This window comes from Rana temporaria, chromosome 3 (assembly GCF_905171775.1).
Source record: "Rana temporaria chromosome 3, aRanTem1.1, whole genome shotgun sequence".
Classification (NCBI taxonomy): domain Eukaryota; kingdom Metazoa; phylum Chordata; class Amphibia; order Anura; family Ranidae; genus Rana; species Rana temporaria.
The window spans coordinates 364,021,732-364,038,607 of NC_053491.1; the positions used below are offsets into that span (position 1 = coordinate 364,021,732).

General features: G+C 47.1%; 1 protein-coding gene across 1 annotated transcript; it reads right to left on the reverse strand.

Moving 5' to 3' along the window:
• Positions 1–1,416: 1,416 nt before the first annotated feature.
• On the reverse strand, positions 1,417–3,391 carry LOC120932735 (E3 ubiquitin-protein ligase Midline-1-like). The gene has a single exon (XM_040345382.1). It carries the CDS (start codon positions 3,192–3,194, stop codon positions 1,767–1,769), a length of 1,428 nt encoding a protein of 475 aa, XP_040201316.1. The 5' UTR covers positions 3,195–3,391; the 3' UTR covers positions 1,417–1,766.
• Between the last annotated feature and the right edge of the window lie 13,485 nt (positions 3,392–16,876).

The window sequence follows — 16,876 nt, forward strand, 5'->3', positions numbered from 1 at the left end:
TCTGGTACAACAATCTTTGACATTACAATGATAATATACAGAGATAAGATATTGAAAATACAATGGGGTAGATTCAGGTACCTGCTCTTCTACTTACGGCGGCGCAGCGTATCGTATTTACGCTACGCCGCCGTAACTTACAGGAGCAGGTGGAGTATTCACAAAGCACTTGCTCCGTAAGTTGCGGCGGCATAGCGTAAATGGGGCCGGCGTAAGCGCGCGTAATTCAAATGTGAAAGGGGGGCGTGTTTTATGTAAATGTATGATGACCTAACGTGATTGACGTTTTGTACGGACGGCACATGCGCCGTCCGTGTACATATCCCAGTGTGCATTGCTTCCAAGTACGGCGCAACCACGTATTGGTTTCGACGTGAACGTAAATTACGTCCAGCCCTATTCGCGAACGACTTACGCAAACAACGTAAACAATTCAAATTTCAAAGCGGGAACGACGTCCATACTTAACATTGACTGCGCCTCCTATTAGCAGGAGCAACCTTACGCAGAAAAAGCCTTACGCAAACGACGTAAAAAACTACCGCCAGGCGCACGTACGTTTGTGAATCGGAGTATCTAGGTAATTTGCATATTCTACGCCGAAAACAACGGAAGCACCCCTAGCGGCCAACGTAATATTGCACACAATTCTACGCCGCCGCATTGAAGTTACGTCGGCGGAGGAAGCCTATTTTTTTAGCGTATCTGCCTTTGAGAATCGGCGTAATGATACGCCGGCGCAGATTTAAAATTACGGCGGCGTATCTGGAGATACGCCGCCGTAATAGCTACCTGAATCTGCCCCAATATGTTATATAGAAGAAATATCATGATTGTATAATAGAAATATCATTTTACATATATATATATATATATATATATATATATATATATATATATATATATATATATATATATATATATATATATAATTATTAAGAAGAATAAATACATTACATTCTTTCTTTCACACAAATTTCATAGGCATTCACACATCTGCTCTGCGATTTTTATGTTCATACTGATAACTATTTTTAAATCAGCTGCTTTGATTTGCTCAAATATAATGGTAATTATAACATAGTACCTACTGATACTGCATTTCAGCACTCCCTATATGTAGTGGCTGCATATGTCTTCTGTTTTCAGGCTCTTTTTTAAAGTTAGTAAACATTCATCTTGTTCCTGCCAGAAATTCAGTTGCATAATTTCCATTGCACTAAACTTAAACCTCAGCTCTCCTTCCTCTGTGGACTACAGAACATTTCTCTCCCGAGTTATGGAGAAGAGGAGTGGGGGAGGTGTATGGCAGTCTTGTCCTAGTGATGGTGAACCTTGGCACCCCAGATGTTGTGGAAGTACATTTCCCATGATGCTCAACTACACTGCAGAGTGCATGAGCATCATGGGAAATGTAGTTCCAAAACATCTGGGGTGTCAAGGTTCGCCATTACTGTCCTAGGGTGACAATGCTGCATCTTCATTGTTACAGTATATTGAGTGAGCATTGTCTCCCCAGGAAATTAAGTGTTACTGGCAGGATCGCCTAGTGAAAATACAGGAAAGAAGCCTGAAAAACAAAAAAAAAACTACTGCAGCCACCTTATCTAATAATTGGCGAGCTGCAATATATTACAATTTTGCTTTTGGGCTTAGATAGCCTTTAAAATGCATTTTTACTTTATAGTTAATATTGTTTTCATAATAGTCAAGGAAAAAATAGAAAGAAAGATTTCAAGGTTCATTACAACTTAATGGCTTCTCAATTACCCCTGATTCCCTCCTGATATCTTGATGCAACCGTTCCAAACGCGTAGTGCAGCATTGAGGGGCTCAGTGAAAGTAGCAGTAAAGGTGTAAATGTGTTTAATTTGGTTACAAAACTCATAAAAGGAGATCTGACCAGACTCGTAATCCAGATATATCCTCAGTTTATCGCTGGATATGCTGGTAGGCAGTTCAATCCATTTGCTGTTGTGTATAACCGAATACCAATCGGCACTTCTACGCAAGCACCAGGACTTGTTATTACATTCAGTCTGTGCTTGGTATCCTCCTCGGTCTATACTAGGGTAGCACATCCCGATACTCCAATATTCCGACCCACCAACATCCACTTCCCAGTAATGTCGTCCTGACGAGAAACTTTGACTGCTTAATACCTGTGTGTAATCCTGAAACCTCTCAGTTTTTTTGGGGCGATTCTGGTTTGGTGAATAGGATGCACTTTTCATGTCATCTGATATATGTAGATCATTATGAGCCGTGTTTACATCTAGTAATATATCTGCAGGTTCCTGTAGTTGGAAACATACCGTTAATTCTGTTAGATGGGATACGCCCGTATGTATAACGTGTGAGATCCAAGTTGTATCCAGATCCGCTCCATCATTGGAGAGTTCCTCTGGCCTCCCCCTGTTCTCATTATCTCTGTGATTGGTGTCACACAAGTCACCCAAGTCTGATTCCTGTAGGATAGTCACCAAATCGGACATGTTACACAGCTCCTGGTCAATATCACGCATCTTCCTGGAGAGCTTCCCCTTTTTTATCATCAGCTGATCGATCATATCGGACACCAAGACCAAGACCCGCTCTGCATTTATGGAGATCTCTTTCAGGACCTTCTTTTCCAGGTCTTCCAGCTGTCTTCTGAGGTCTCTGAACAGGGTACTGACTTTTTCTGTTTCACCGGCTGCTTTTTCCTCTACTTTCCTCTTACGATCCTGCAGACTTTGAATTCTATTTTCCATCTCCTCTCTGTCTGTCATGAGATTCTGAAGAGCATTTTTTTGTCTTGCCTTCTTCTTTTCGGAGGCTTCATCCAGTGACTCCATTTGGTGCCCCTGATGTGAATCCTCGGAGCACTTTTTACAGATACAGGCAGCGTCCTGAACACAGTAATACTTCAGGTCCAGTTTGTGGTCGGAGCATTGTTGGCTCTCTAGGGATGGTTTAGATAAGAAGTGCTCTGATATGTTCCGTAGAGCAATGTTCCTGTTTAGCGTGGGCCACTCCTGGGACTCATCTTTGCATTGAGGACAGGAATAACACCCGGAACCCTTCTGTGTGATCAGCTGACGAATGATACAATCCTGGCAGAAGCTGTGTCCACATTTCAGGCTTACGGGGTCTATATAAATTTCCCAACAGATGGGGCATTTCAGCTCCTCTCTCAGATCAGAAGACGCCATCACTTTGGAAGAAAGGAAGGAGAGACAAAGTTCGCAATGACGTAGATTACAGTGATTTAGTTTACAAATTCCTCCTGAAGGAGAGGCTTAGGCTGTGTGACTCATGATATTTGTTACATAGAAACATAGAAAACAGAAGAGTGCTGGCAGAAAAAGACCACATGCTTCAAGCTATGTTTGTCCCAAGCATGTTTAACCCCTTCACTGACACAGACAGAAGACATACATGGGCAGCAGCAGAGGTATTTACACACACCGACCAGCTGTATCAGTTTGGAGTGAGTGAGTGTACACCTGTCAAGCCAACTATTAACATTCTGATGAAAGTGATTTGAGCTGCTCTAAAGGCAACCAATCACTATAAAATGTACAAGGTCGCCTTCCCTGCTTGACTTCTGATGCACATTTTTGCGTGGCCTCTGGCGGGCCCCTGATGAAATACCCTGCCACCTACGTGGTCATGTTGACCAGTGAACTCCTCTTATATTTATTTGTGAGGCATGTTACTTACAGGCACAATGAGGCATGTTACAGCACAGTGAGGCATGTTACTTACAGGCACAGTGAGGCATGTTACTTACAGGCACAGTGAGGCATGTTACTTACAGGCACAGTGAGGCATGTTACTTACAGGCACAGTGAGGCATGTTACTTACAGGCACAGTGAGGCATGTTACTTACAGGCACAGTGAGGCATGTTACAGCACAGTGAGGCATGTTAAAGCACAATGAGGCATGTTACTTACATTCACAGTGAGGCATGTTACTTACATTCACAGTGAGGCATGTTACTTACAGGCACAGTGAGGCATGTTACTTACAGGCACAGTGAGGCATGTTACAGCACAGTGAGGCATGTTACAGCACAGTGAGGCATGTTACTTACAGGCACAGTGAGGCATGTTACAGCACAGTGAGGCATAATAAGAATAAAGTGAATGATGAGCGCAAAAATCAATAGTGTACATAGAAAATTGAATAAATATATATAAAGGTGAAACGTCCACTGTGAAGAAATATCTCTTATATAAAGAGAAAAACACACCAAAGTAATACATTCATCACTAACACTGTGAAAAATTACAGTGGCTAATGAGCGCAATGGATATGAATAATCCAATGTGTATATAGAATCTTAAAACTAAACAAGATTAAATTAAAAAACAGTTGTGACAAAAGTTCATATGTGACAATTCCTATGGCAAAAAGGAGTGATGGAATATCCCAAATGGTGACTGGGTGTCCGTGTACAGTGATGGGACAATCCTCATATGCAGCTGAGCTCACGGAGCGCTTACCTCACCAACATGTAAAGACAGCATGGTATCTCCTCAGATGGGGTATGTCCTGGGAAACAATTCCTCCTCAACTTTCTCCCTGCTATGTCAACAGCTGGGGTCCTGTAGATTGCAGAAACAGCGTCCTTCTCACTGTATATGCGGCTACGGTCTTCACAAAAATGGAGGCTCCGTGTGCAAAAGCACTCAAGATGACCCAAAATAAAACGGAAAAAGCTCCAATAGTGAAGTAATTCTAAAAAGGATTTATTATAGTCCACAGAGTAAAAACAAACAAAGTTCAGCTTAACAGAGCTTGAACAATAACGTGCAGCGAAAAACCGGCTGTGTGGACGGGTTGATACGTCACTTCCGGTCACGTCTTAGATGCCTTACGCGTTACGTCACGACACGTGACTTCATCAGAGGTCTGATGAAGTCACGTGTCGTGACGTAACGCGTAAGGCATCTAAGACGTGACCGGAAGTGACGTATCAGTGTAGAGAGCTTTTTGCTGCCTGGGACCAAATCGCCTGCCAGTGTTCCATGGATATCTCCTCGTCTAGGGCCTTTTCGCACCGAAGCATATATGCATGTTTGCTCCCAGTGTCCGTCGGCCGAGAGTTTAATATTTTATATATATTAGAGATCAAGCCCCTCTGCTCTGTTCCCGCCAATATCAGCCTTTCAAAAGCCGTTGGGGGGGAGAACTGCAAGTTTGGAGCGAACGTCAGTGCATAGTGGCGTATCTGGAGATATCCATAGAACTCCTGGCGCGGCATGTCATGTTTGGCCTGTATGTCCTCGAATGTGCGTATTTTACGGGTCAGGGGGTCTACTAGGTTCCCATAATGAAAGAGGTTCCTCGTTGTCCATGGGGCTGACATTCTATGGGTGAGACTATCCGGGATTTCGGGGTTGCCGGCGAAAGAGGTCAAGAGGGAGCTGTCTGAGGCTAGCTTGTGTTGGCGTTTCAATTTTCGCCACGTGCGTCTGAGCTGGGTCATAGGACCTAACATGCGGCCCGGGTCCACCTCCCCCTTCGCATTCCATAACAAGTTATTTGGATGTACCGGGGCTAGCCACAGCTTCTCTATTTGCGTCCATTTATTGTAGGAGCATAATGTGAACCAGGAGGCTACTGCCTTCAGCTGGGCCGCTTGGTAGTACTTCACTAGGTCTGGATAAGCCAAACCCCCTTCCGACCTCGCCGCCAGCAACACCGACCGGGGGATTCTATGACGCCTATAATTCCAGGTAAACTGGAGCAAGTCCGTTTGGAGTTTTCTCAACTGGGCGTAGGGTACTGGGATGGGCAGGGTTTGGAACAGGTAGAGTATTTTTGGGAGAATCGCCATTTTTACTGCTGCTATTCTCCCCAATAGGGAGATGTGGTGCTTTCTCCACCGTTGTATAAGGGCCCTAATGTTGCTGAAAAGGGAGGGGAAGTTCTGCTGATAGAGGGTGGTGTAGGAGGGGGTAATGTGGATTCCCAGGTACTTCAACGAGGAGGCTTTCCAGCTATAAGAAAAATTGGATCGTAGATGAGCCACCTCCCCGTCGGGGATGTTAATTGGGAGCGCTTCTGATTTGGACGCGTTTATTTTGTAGCCTGAGAGCGCTCCAAAGCGATCAAGCTCCACATGTAGATTCGGGAGGGAGATTCTAGGTTGGGTGAGTGTGAGGATGATATCGTCTGCAAATAGCGAGATTTTGAACTCTTGGTCTCTAACTAAAATCCCTCTAATATCTGGGTTTTGACGGATGGTTGCGGCCAGGGGTTCCACACAGAGCGCGAACAGCAGGGGGGACAGAGGGCACCCCTGCCTAGTGCCATTAGTTACCGGGAACGCGGGTGAGAGGGCAAAGGGGGTCTTGACTTGGGAGGATGGGTCGGAGTAAAGGTGCTGAATGGCCCGCAGGAATGGCCCTCTAAAGCCCACATGGCGGAGCGTAGCGAAGAGAAAGGGCCACCCCAAGCGGTCAAAGGCCTTCTCGGCATCTAGGCCCAATAATATGGACCTTTGACCCTCCCTATTCGCCACCTCTACCAGGTCAATTATTTTCCTAGTATTGTCCCCTGCTTGACGAAGGGGGACAAAACCCACTTGGTCCTTGTGTATAAGGGCGGGTAGGACCGAGTTCAGTCGGATGGATAGCAATTTAGTGAAAATCTTTAAGTCCGAATTTAGGAGGGTGATGGGCCTGTAGTTAGCGCATAAGGAGGGGTCCTTATCCGGCTTTGGAATCACCGTGATGAAGGAGCGTTGCATGTCCCCGGGGACAGATGTGTCCCCAAGAAATGCATTGAACAGTTTACACATGCGAGGTAGTAGCAAGGGGAGGAATGTTTTGTAGTACTCATATGGGAAACCGTCGGGTCCCGGGGCTTTGTGTGAGGGTAATGATTTAATGGTCTGTTCTAGTTCCTCCACTGTGATCGGTTCGTTCAGTGGGGCTAGATCCGAGGCTTTGAGTCTGGAGACACCACTCTGCTCCAGATAGCACGCCATACGCTGAGCGAGTTCAGGGGATGGTGGATTACTGGGGATGTCCGGATTATTGTACAGGGTTGTGTAGAATTCCGCAAAAGAGTGGACTACGTCCTTTGGATGGGAAACCAGGTCTCCTGTCCTATTCTTGACCTGATGCGGGGTCGCGGCTTGTGCGCTGTCACAGGGGTTCCTGGCCAGGAGGGAGTGGGCCTTGTTACCCTTATCGTAAAACAATTGTCTAATCCTAAGCAGTGCCTTCTCCACCTTACCCAGCGCTATCTCACCTAGAGTTGCCCTCAGTGTGGAGATCTTTTTTAGAAGCGTTACCGTAGGAGACAGTTGCAACCGTCGCTCCAAGATCTCTAGTTCTGCCTCTGTATGCTTTTTTTTCATGGCTGAGGACAGGCCTATACACTTCCCCCTCAGCACCGCCTTGTGGGCCTCCCACAGTGTGGGTAGGGTTATATCGGGAGTATCGTTTTCCTCGAAGTAATTCCTCAAGGTGGATTCCAGTTCCATTTTAGAAGGGAGGTGCTGAAGGAGAAATGTGTTCAGGCGCCAGGTGCAGGGTCTGGGGGCTGGGGGGCCTATTGCCAGAGTTAACAGGACTGGGGCATGGTCCGACCAGGAGATCGGTTGTATCTGCACTGCCTTGACCAGCCGTAGGGTAGAATTGTTTACAAAGAAATAATCGATTCGGGAGTGTGTGTGGTGGGGGGCCGAGTAGAACGTGTACTGACGATCGCCAGGATGGAGAGCTCGCCAGGCATCAAAAAGTGCATAGCGTCTGGAAAGTTGTCGGAACAGCCTCGAGTCCCTGAGTATTCGATCCGAAGGTGCCCTGGGGTTCACCACATGGCGATCTAAAGTGGCCGATTGGATAAGGTTAAAGTCCCCCCCGATCACTAGGATCCCATGCTCTGTGCGGAAGAGGCGCGCATACACCTTGGACAGGAACCCGAGCTGGCGTGCATTTGGGGCGTAGATGGCGCAGAAGGTCACCTCTTGACCCTGCCACAAGCCCTGGAGGATGATGTAATGACCTTGTGGATCACTATAGTGGTGGGAGCTGACAAAGGGTGACCCTTTCTTAATGAGTATGGCCACGCCAGCCTTTTTGTGGGGCCCCGAGGAAAGGTACACCTGTGAGTAGTACCGTGTTGCGAAAGCAAAGGAGCCCCCTTTATCTAGATGTGTTTCCTGGACCATAATTACATCCGCCCCCGACTGCCTAAACTCCCTCAGAGCCAGATGCCGTTTTCTATTGGAATTCAATCCGTGTACATTTAGGGATAGTACCTTAGCCATGAGGATGTGTGGTGTCGAAGGGAGCTGTACTTAACTGATGTGGATGGAGAAGAATCAGGCGCCAAAGGTCGGGAGCCAGACACCGCAGGAGGAGATCCACGATTATTCCAGAAGTGCTGAGCAGAGCCACACGGTGATGAGGGATGAGGGGGGGAGAGAGGAGTCTGGAAAAAGGAAGAGAGAGAAAGAGAAAGAAAAACATTAGTGTAAGGCAATGATTACAAACCAATAACTGTAAGTCGCGACCTGTTGGGGCCAACTGGCCCAGGTCTGAACGGCTTCCCGTGGGCCCCTCCAGCCCGGCCCCTAGGGACCGCGCCAGGGGAGCCCACGGGAACCCTGAAGCGGTCACGTCAAACAACAAGACCGCCAAAATTAAAGTCCAAAAAATCTGGAGGCTAACTAAGGACATGTGGGGGAGGAGGGGACATGAGGGGGCTCTCTCTGAAGTCTCGGCCGAGACTTGCCCTTTATGCTAAGCTAAACTAACTGCTAGGGCATGGGGAGTGGGTTTTGCTACTAGATGGGCTTCCAGGGCGGGGGCCTTGGCAGGCGAAACACAGCAGAGCGTCATTCGTGTAGGGGCCCGTGCCAGGAGGGTCGGGTCAGTTCTTCCTGTGCTGTCCGTGTGGGCTCCGCTTGGATCCCTCCGAGGCTCTGGGGCGTTTGGACGATGAGACCTTCTGCCACACTATGGGTGGCGGGGGTGGCGTGGCCACGAGATCCCAATCTGGCAACTGAGGTGTACGAATGTCCAGATCATCACAAAATGCTTGCAGGTCCTCTGGGTATCTCAGGACTGCTGACTTGCCCTTTGTAGTCGCTGTAAGGCTGAACGGAAAGCCCCATCGGTACGGTATATTTTCTTCCTGCAGGGTGCGTAGTAACGGCTGTAGTAGTCTGTGCTTCTGTAATGTGATCCACGAAAGGTCGGGGAAAAGCTGTACGGGGACCTCATCCAGGGTCACCCTCCGGGCCAGGCGGGCCTGGCGCATTATTTCCTCCTTCAAGGGATAAGAGCTTAGCCTGCAAATTATGTCTCTTGGTTTGGAGTTGGCCCCCTTGGGGCGTAACGCCCGGTGAGCTCGGTCCATGTCTATGGGCTTGGTCGGGGGCTCCCCAATTAGGTTATTGAATAGGGTGTGTAAGGTGGAGTGGACATCTTCCGGGCCCTCCGTTTCTGGTATCCCCCGAACGCGAATGTTGTTCCTGCGCCCCCTGTTGTCCAGGTCTTCTAAATGGCGCTGCATGTCTCTGAGGAGAGTACGATGCTCCGTACTTTGCGTTTGTGTTCTGTGAATTGCCAATTTGGTTTCCTGAATTTCCTCCTCCGCCATTTCCACTCGGTCAGCCAGATGTTTAAGGCCCGATTGGAGGTTTTGGATCTCGGTTCTGCAAGTGGATTTCACATCAAGTATAAGCTGTCGAAAGTCCTCCTTAGTAGGCATTGCTTGCAGGTATACAAGCCATTGTGGTGGGATGGGTTGGTTCGGAGCAGTATCCAGCGGTAGTGGAGGCAGGTGGGGGTGCGGGGGAGGGTGTGCCTGAGCCCGCTGTGATGGCCCCCAGATGGAGCTCTCGGATCTCCAGGCCTCCTGTGTGCCCCTGGCCTGGGCCTGCGGGGGTTGGGAGGCCTCCCCCTCCCTGTCCCGAACTAAGGAGGGGGCAGGGGGGCATGTCATATGGGCATAAGAGGCAGGTGGCCCTGGATGGGGTGCAGCCTGGATGAGGGGCCAGGGAGCTGCGTGTGCTGCGGCTTAGTTATCTGGGCATAGGATGCAGGTGGCCCTGGGTGGGGTGCAGCCCGGATGAGGGGTCCAGGGTGCTGTGGCTCAGTGATCTGGGCATAGAAAGCAGGTGGCCCTGGGTGGGATGCAGCCCGGATGAGGGGTCCTGGGTGCTGTGTGTGCTGCTGCTCAGGGATGGATGGTGTCCCTGCTGGCTGTTCCCTGGGGCTGTTGTTCCGGCCTGCTCCGGTTGGAGCACATGGATGGGAGCCAGGGTGGATCGGGCTGGGCAGTGCAGGGAAATCCTCCGCTCCCCCTGTAGACTCCGGGGAGCTGTATCCCAGCCCGCTGATGGCTGGGTCTGAGGCAGTCCTGAGCAGTTGGGGATAGGCCTCGGAGCACTGTGTGTAATGCTCCGGGTGTCCCAAGATGGCGGCGGCCCTCGAGGTAGACTGTGAGGCCTCCGTAGTGCGTGGGGGCCAGGCAGGGGGTGTTTGCTCACCCGGCCAGCGGCGCCTGCTCCCGATCGTCTGCGGGGTGTCCCTCCGATCTTCGGGTGTCCGGAGCAGCGCCGGGATGGAGTGAGAGAGCCGCGGGGGGAACGCATGGCGGCCGCGTCTGTGTCCGGCGCCATCTTGGAGTCCCTGGTCTGCTGGGGCCCGGGCTGTGTGAAAAACGCCCTGAGATCCGTGGAGGTTCCCGGAGGGGGCTGGGATGATCCCCTGGTCGTGGAGGATCTAGTCGCCCTGGAGCGGCCCATATTTGAAGGGTGGAAAGTCCCCAAAAGTGCCTAGATGCTGAGGGCTGGGAGAGAGCTGCAAGGCTAGGCTGGCATCCGAGTCGGCTTCCGGTCACGCCCCCCAACAGCGTTTATTTAAACGCCGTTACTTACAACACTGGTACTGAGTACATATGCATGCTCCTACTTTTCAGAGGTCCGATATTGTTCTATGTACAATCCTTGTTTTATTGATTGCATGTAATGTTCTAATTTTCTGAGATTGTGGATTTGGGGTTTTCATGAGCTGTAAGCCATAATCATCACAATTATGACAAATCACGGCTTGAACTATCTTGCTTTGCATGTAATGAGTCTCTCTCATATATTAGTTTCACCTTTTAAGTTGCATTAGTGAAATAAATTAACTTTTACACGATATTCAAATTTTTCGAGTATCACCTGTATACTAAGATGCTTATTTATTTTGTTCTGTTTTATGCTAAGAAAGAAATTTTGCTTAAATGGGTATCCCCCTCTCCCCCTATGGTTGAATCTCTGGACTTTTCCATAAATGCTGTGTTAACCCTATATAAGCTGATGTACACCAACAGAGGCTGTCCTCAGAAGTTTGACCGCATATGGCTGCCCTGCACTGAACAGTTGTGAATTCCTGTAGCAGGGGACCTGGTGCTTTGTCCCTGAGATCCTTGTTGGGAGGGGCGGCCGCCCCCCCCCCCCTCTCCTCTCCTCACCTATGTCTGACTTCCTATGTTCCGATACGACCCCTTGTATTTACATTAGTTACTTGCACAACTACTGGAGTTCTACTTGTACATTGTTTGCTATGCATATGAATGTCTTTGTACCCAATTGTCCAATATTCCTGGATAGTATTTGAGTGTTTTAATGTCTGCCTTGTGTGATGACATGTTTTTTTCAATAAAACGAACCTTGTTGTTAAAAAAAAAAAAAAAAAATTGCAATGCACGCCTTGTTGATTTAATAAAAAAAAAAAATTTGAATAAAATTTTATTTACCGCATGCAATAATTTATGGAAGTAACATGATACACTTACTGCATGCGGTAAAGCTTAGTAAATTGACCCCAATTACTTTTTAGACAACGGAGATATAGAGAAGGAAAGGGGGATTCAGTAGTTTAGCAAAAGACACTTGGCAGGGCTGACACCACTCAGTCCACAAAAATGCTGTGTGTTGTCAGCCCACAAACAGGACTTAAGTACTGAGTGCAATTCCTAGGAGATCAACAAGTATTTCTCTGTACTTGTAGGGTTTTTAACCACTTAAGACCCAGACCAATATGCAGGTAAAGGACCAGGCCCCTTTTTGCGATTCGGCACTGCGTCGCTTTAACTGACAATTGCGCGGTCGTGCGACGTGGCTCCCAAACAAAATTGGCTTCCTTTTTTCCCACAAATAGAGCTTTCTTTTGGTGGTATTTGATCACCTCTGCGGTTTTTATTTTTTGCGCTATAAACAAAAATAGAGCGACAATTTTGAAAAAAATATATATTTTTTACTTTTTGCTATAATAAATATCCCCAAAAATATATAAAAAAAACGTTTTTTCCCCTCAGTATAGGCCGATACGTATTCTTCTACCTATTTTTTTTTTTTTTTTTTTTTACCAAAATCGCAATAAGCGTTTATCGGTGGGTTTGCGCAAAATTTATAGCGTTTACAAAATAGGGGATAGTTTTATTGCATTTTTATTAATAATTTTTTTTACTACTAATGGCGGCGATCAGCGTTTTTTTTTCGTGATTGCGACATTATGGCGGACACATCGGACAATTTTGCTATAAAATGCATTGTTTACTGTGAAAATGACAATTGCAGTTTGGGAGTTAACCACTAGGGGGCGCTGACGGGGTTAAGTGTGACCTCATATGTATTTCTAACTGTAGGGGGGGCGGGGCTGGACGTGTGACGTCATTGATCGCCTTTCCCTATATCAGGGAACAGACGATCAATGACAGCACCACTATGAAGAATGGGGAAGGTGTGTTTACACACACCTCTCCCCGTTCCTCAGCTCCTGTGACTGATCGTGGGACTCCGGCGGCGATCGGGTCAGCAGATCCCACAGCCGCGAAGCTTCAGACCGGGTAGCCCGCGACCCATGGCTGGGCATTTAAAGCGGGGGTTCACCCTTAGAGGGCACTTTTCCCCCTTAGATTCCTGCTCGTTTTTACTAGGGGAATCGGCTATTTATTTTAAAATATGTGCAGTACTTACCCGTTTATGAGATGCATCCTCTCCGTCGCTTCCGGGTATGGGCGTTCCTTCTTGAGTGACAGTCTTCCGAGAGGCTTCCGACGGTCGCATCCATCGCGTCACGATTTTCCGAAAGAAGCCGAACGTCGGTGCGCAGGCGCAGTATAGAGCCGCACCGACGTTCGGCTTCTTTCGGCTACGAGTGACGCGACGGATGCGACCGTCGGAAGCCTCTCGGAAGACTGTCACTCAAGAAGGAACGCCCGCTCCCGAAGACCCATACCCGGAAGCGACGGAAGAAGATGCAGCTCGAAAACGGGTAAGTACTGCTCATATTTTAATACAAATAGCCGATTCCCCTAGACCGAACGAGCAGGAAGCTAAGGGGATAAAAAAAAAAAATTACAAATGGGTGAACTCCCGCTTTAACAATCACGTACAGGTACGTGATTGTGCCCAGCCGTGCCATTCTGCCGACGTATATCGGCGTTAGTCGGACCTTAAGCGGTTAAGAAATAAAACATAATATGCATGTACAGGATTTTTTTTGCCCTGACATACACTTTACATTTAATTTTAAATAAGAAAACTCAGCAATACAGATACAGGCTATTTAATCAGAATTTGCATCACTGAGATGAGACTATATCAGTTTCTATGGCCACCATGTTTTGTATTTAGAAGTTTTCTCTTGTGCTAATACAGTATATCAAATACGCCTACAAATTTTAGAATTAAAATGTAAAATGAATGCCATTTACCTGCATTTTTCTGTATTTTCTTTATTAATCAATTCACATTTCACAAAAAAAAAAAAAAAAAAAAAAAAAAGCATCTTCAACAACTTCTAATGTCTGTAATCTGGCCGTACAGAGAGACGGGAGCTCCAATAGCAGTCATACAGGAAATCTGAGTCTCTTATGCAGTAGCCCATTTGTATGTATTTGTGAACAGATAATAATCAATTAACAAATATCTTAGATCACATCAGCTCAGAATAACTCCGCCATTTCTGTTCATTTTATATATTAAAGTGTATGTAAAGACAGTTTTTAGAGGATTAGAGGAGAAATAGATTGTCTGTCATGTTTTATTTCATATAATTTTCATTTAAATATAAATGCATAACTGATTACACAAAATGCAATGTACACATTTTACACACCCTCCCAGCTTGTCCTGGTGACCAGAAAGTGATGGGAAATCCAAATTTGTACAGCTGTAACTAGAGGTGGGGGGGGGGGGGGGGGGGGAATCTTCCAACATGAACAAAAGTTACGGAAACAATTGTCCTAAGCTGGCTACACATTATACAATTTCCTTGTACAATTTTCCTTTAGATTTCCCAAAACCATATACCGTATTTATCGGCGTATACCGCGCACTATTTTGCCCTGAAAATCAGGGCAAAATCGTGGGTGCGCGATATACGCCGATACCCGCTTTCCCGCCACGAGTTTGAATACTGCGCCCGCATATAGCGAGCGCAATACATTCGTGAATCTTCGGGCAGTCTCGGCGCCTCTCGTACTGACGTCCTGAGCGTACAGGACGTCAGTGCGAGAGGCGCCCGAGCCTGCCCAAAGATTCACGAGTGTACTGCGCTCGCTATATGCGGGCGCAGTATTCAAAGTCGTGGCGGGAAACGAGCGGGAGGACGCCGCAGAAGGACGCCGGACCCGCCAAAGATGGACACCGGACCCGCCGAAGATGGACACCGGACCCGCCGAAGAGGACACCCGAAGCCGCAGAAGGACGCCGGACCCGACGAGGCCGCAGAAGGACGCCGCGCAAGACACCAAAACTGTAAGTACAAAAAAACAAAAAAATCTTTTTTTCCCCACAGGATTGGGGGCCACTTTGGGGGTGCGCGGTATACGCCAGAGCGCGTTATACCGCGATAAATACGATAATATTAGGTCAAACCTAAACACTTTCAAATTGTATGCAATCACACAGGCCCTTGTACTACATAGTTAAAAGGTAAATCTAAATGAATGGAATAAGAAAATTGTATAACGTGTAGCCAACTTAAAGGGGTTGTAAAGGAAAGAATTATTTTTCATAATAAGCATCCTTTACCTGCAGACATTCCTCTTTTCACTTCCTCATTGTTCGTTTTTTCCTCAGAAGTCGCTCTATTTCTTCTCTGTTCTGTTCACTTCCTGCTTGTCTGATTTTACTGACCACCATGAAGGGAGGCTTTACTGCGGTGGTCAGCAACGTGCTCACCCCCTCCTGGGAACTACATCTGTGCGGCAGGACACTCTACGTGTTAGAGACTTCAAGGAGGTGTGAATTACTGGGCGTGCCGCAATTCATACTGGGAAATGTAGTTCTTACATGAACGAGCGATGCAAACCAGGAAGTGAATGAGAGAACAGAAACTAGAATGCCGGAGGTGATATAGATGAAGGAATTTAATAGGTATTTACTCGTTTTTTAACAGAATCATTACACTATTCTGTCTGTCTACCTTGCAGACATTAATTTTAGGCAAAACATTTTTTTCCTTTAGTGACCCTTTAAGATGGGAATTCCCTTTCATTTTCACTTTTATTTATTCCTTTTTTAATTTTTTTTATTTCCTGTTGCGTGTGCAGGACAGGAAGCAAATCATGAAATCTCCCCAGTGGGGCAGAGACAACAATACATAACAGTACAATACATAAACCTGCCAAGAGATGGTACCCTTCCCTAAAAAGTAAGACGTTTTGGGTATAAATAAGAGCATAGATCAGGAGGGCATGAATATTTGGGGCGATGGGAACAGATTATAAAAGATAGAAAGAAAGAAGTAATAAGACTGAATTGTGGAGGATGTGGCAATAGGAGTGTGGCGGAGGTGGTAATAGGAGTGTGGCTGGAAAGTGGAGGGGAGAGGGTCAGTGAGATTTGACTGTGATCAAATATAATGGCAGTAGCTCTCTTTATGGCTCTCCACATTTGGCCACATGAAATCTAAAGTCGCTTACACACAATTGGAATTTCCGACAAGAAAAGTTTGATGTGAGCTTTCGGTCGAAAATTCAGACTGTGTGTAGGCCCCATCAGACTTTTTCTGTCGGAATTTACGACAGCAGAAATTTGAGAGCTGGTTCTCAAGTTTTCCAACAGGAAAAGTTCTTGATGGAAATTCCGATCGTCTGTATGCAATTCCGACGCACAAAAAAACGTGCATGCTCTGAATCAAGCAGAACAGCCTATTGAACTTCATTTTTCTTGGCTCGTCGTACGTGTTGTACATTACCGCGTTCTTGACGATCGGAATTTCAGACAACATTTGCGCGACCGTGTGTATGCAACACAAATTAGAGCCAAAATTCAGTCGGAAAATCCACGGTTTTCTTGTCGGAATTTCCGAACGTGTGTACGCGGCATTAGAGCCGCCAACTAAATTGGTGCTGGAAGACGGGTACCTAGAATAGCCAGCCGCTGTCACTGATTGTGAGTCCCGTTTATAATCAAGGTCTGAATGGAGCCAGCCACCAGCCCAACATATCTTATTTGCATTTGCCTAGGGCACAGGTATCAAACACAAGGCCCGCGGGCCGAATCTGGCCCTCCAGGCCATTTCATGTGGCCCTCACGCCTCTCCTGCAGCTGCAGGAGAGCTCCAGCCCTCTTCTGGTCCTACTACTTTCTGCTTTCAAGCAATGCATCCAGCTTCTTCCCAGCAGTGGCATAAGGAAAGGGGGGTGCACTGTGATGCAAGGGAGAGTGGGGGACTCAACTTCTGATGGTGGGGTGGCTCTTGACATTATTATTATTTTTTTAGGTACTTATATAGCGCCGTCAATTTACGCAGCGCTTTACAAATACATTGTACATTCACATCAGTCCCTACCCTCAAGGAGCTTACAACCTGAGGTAAGGTGACCATATTTGTAAAATGAAATCCGGGGACATATTTTTT

Excerpts from the sequence above, each read along its gene's own strand:
- LOC120932735 (XM_040345382.1), bottom strand. The coding sequence starts at position 3,194 with ATGGCGTCTTCTGATCTGAGAGAGGAGCTGAAATGCCCCATCTGTTGG.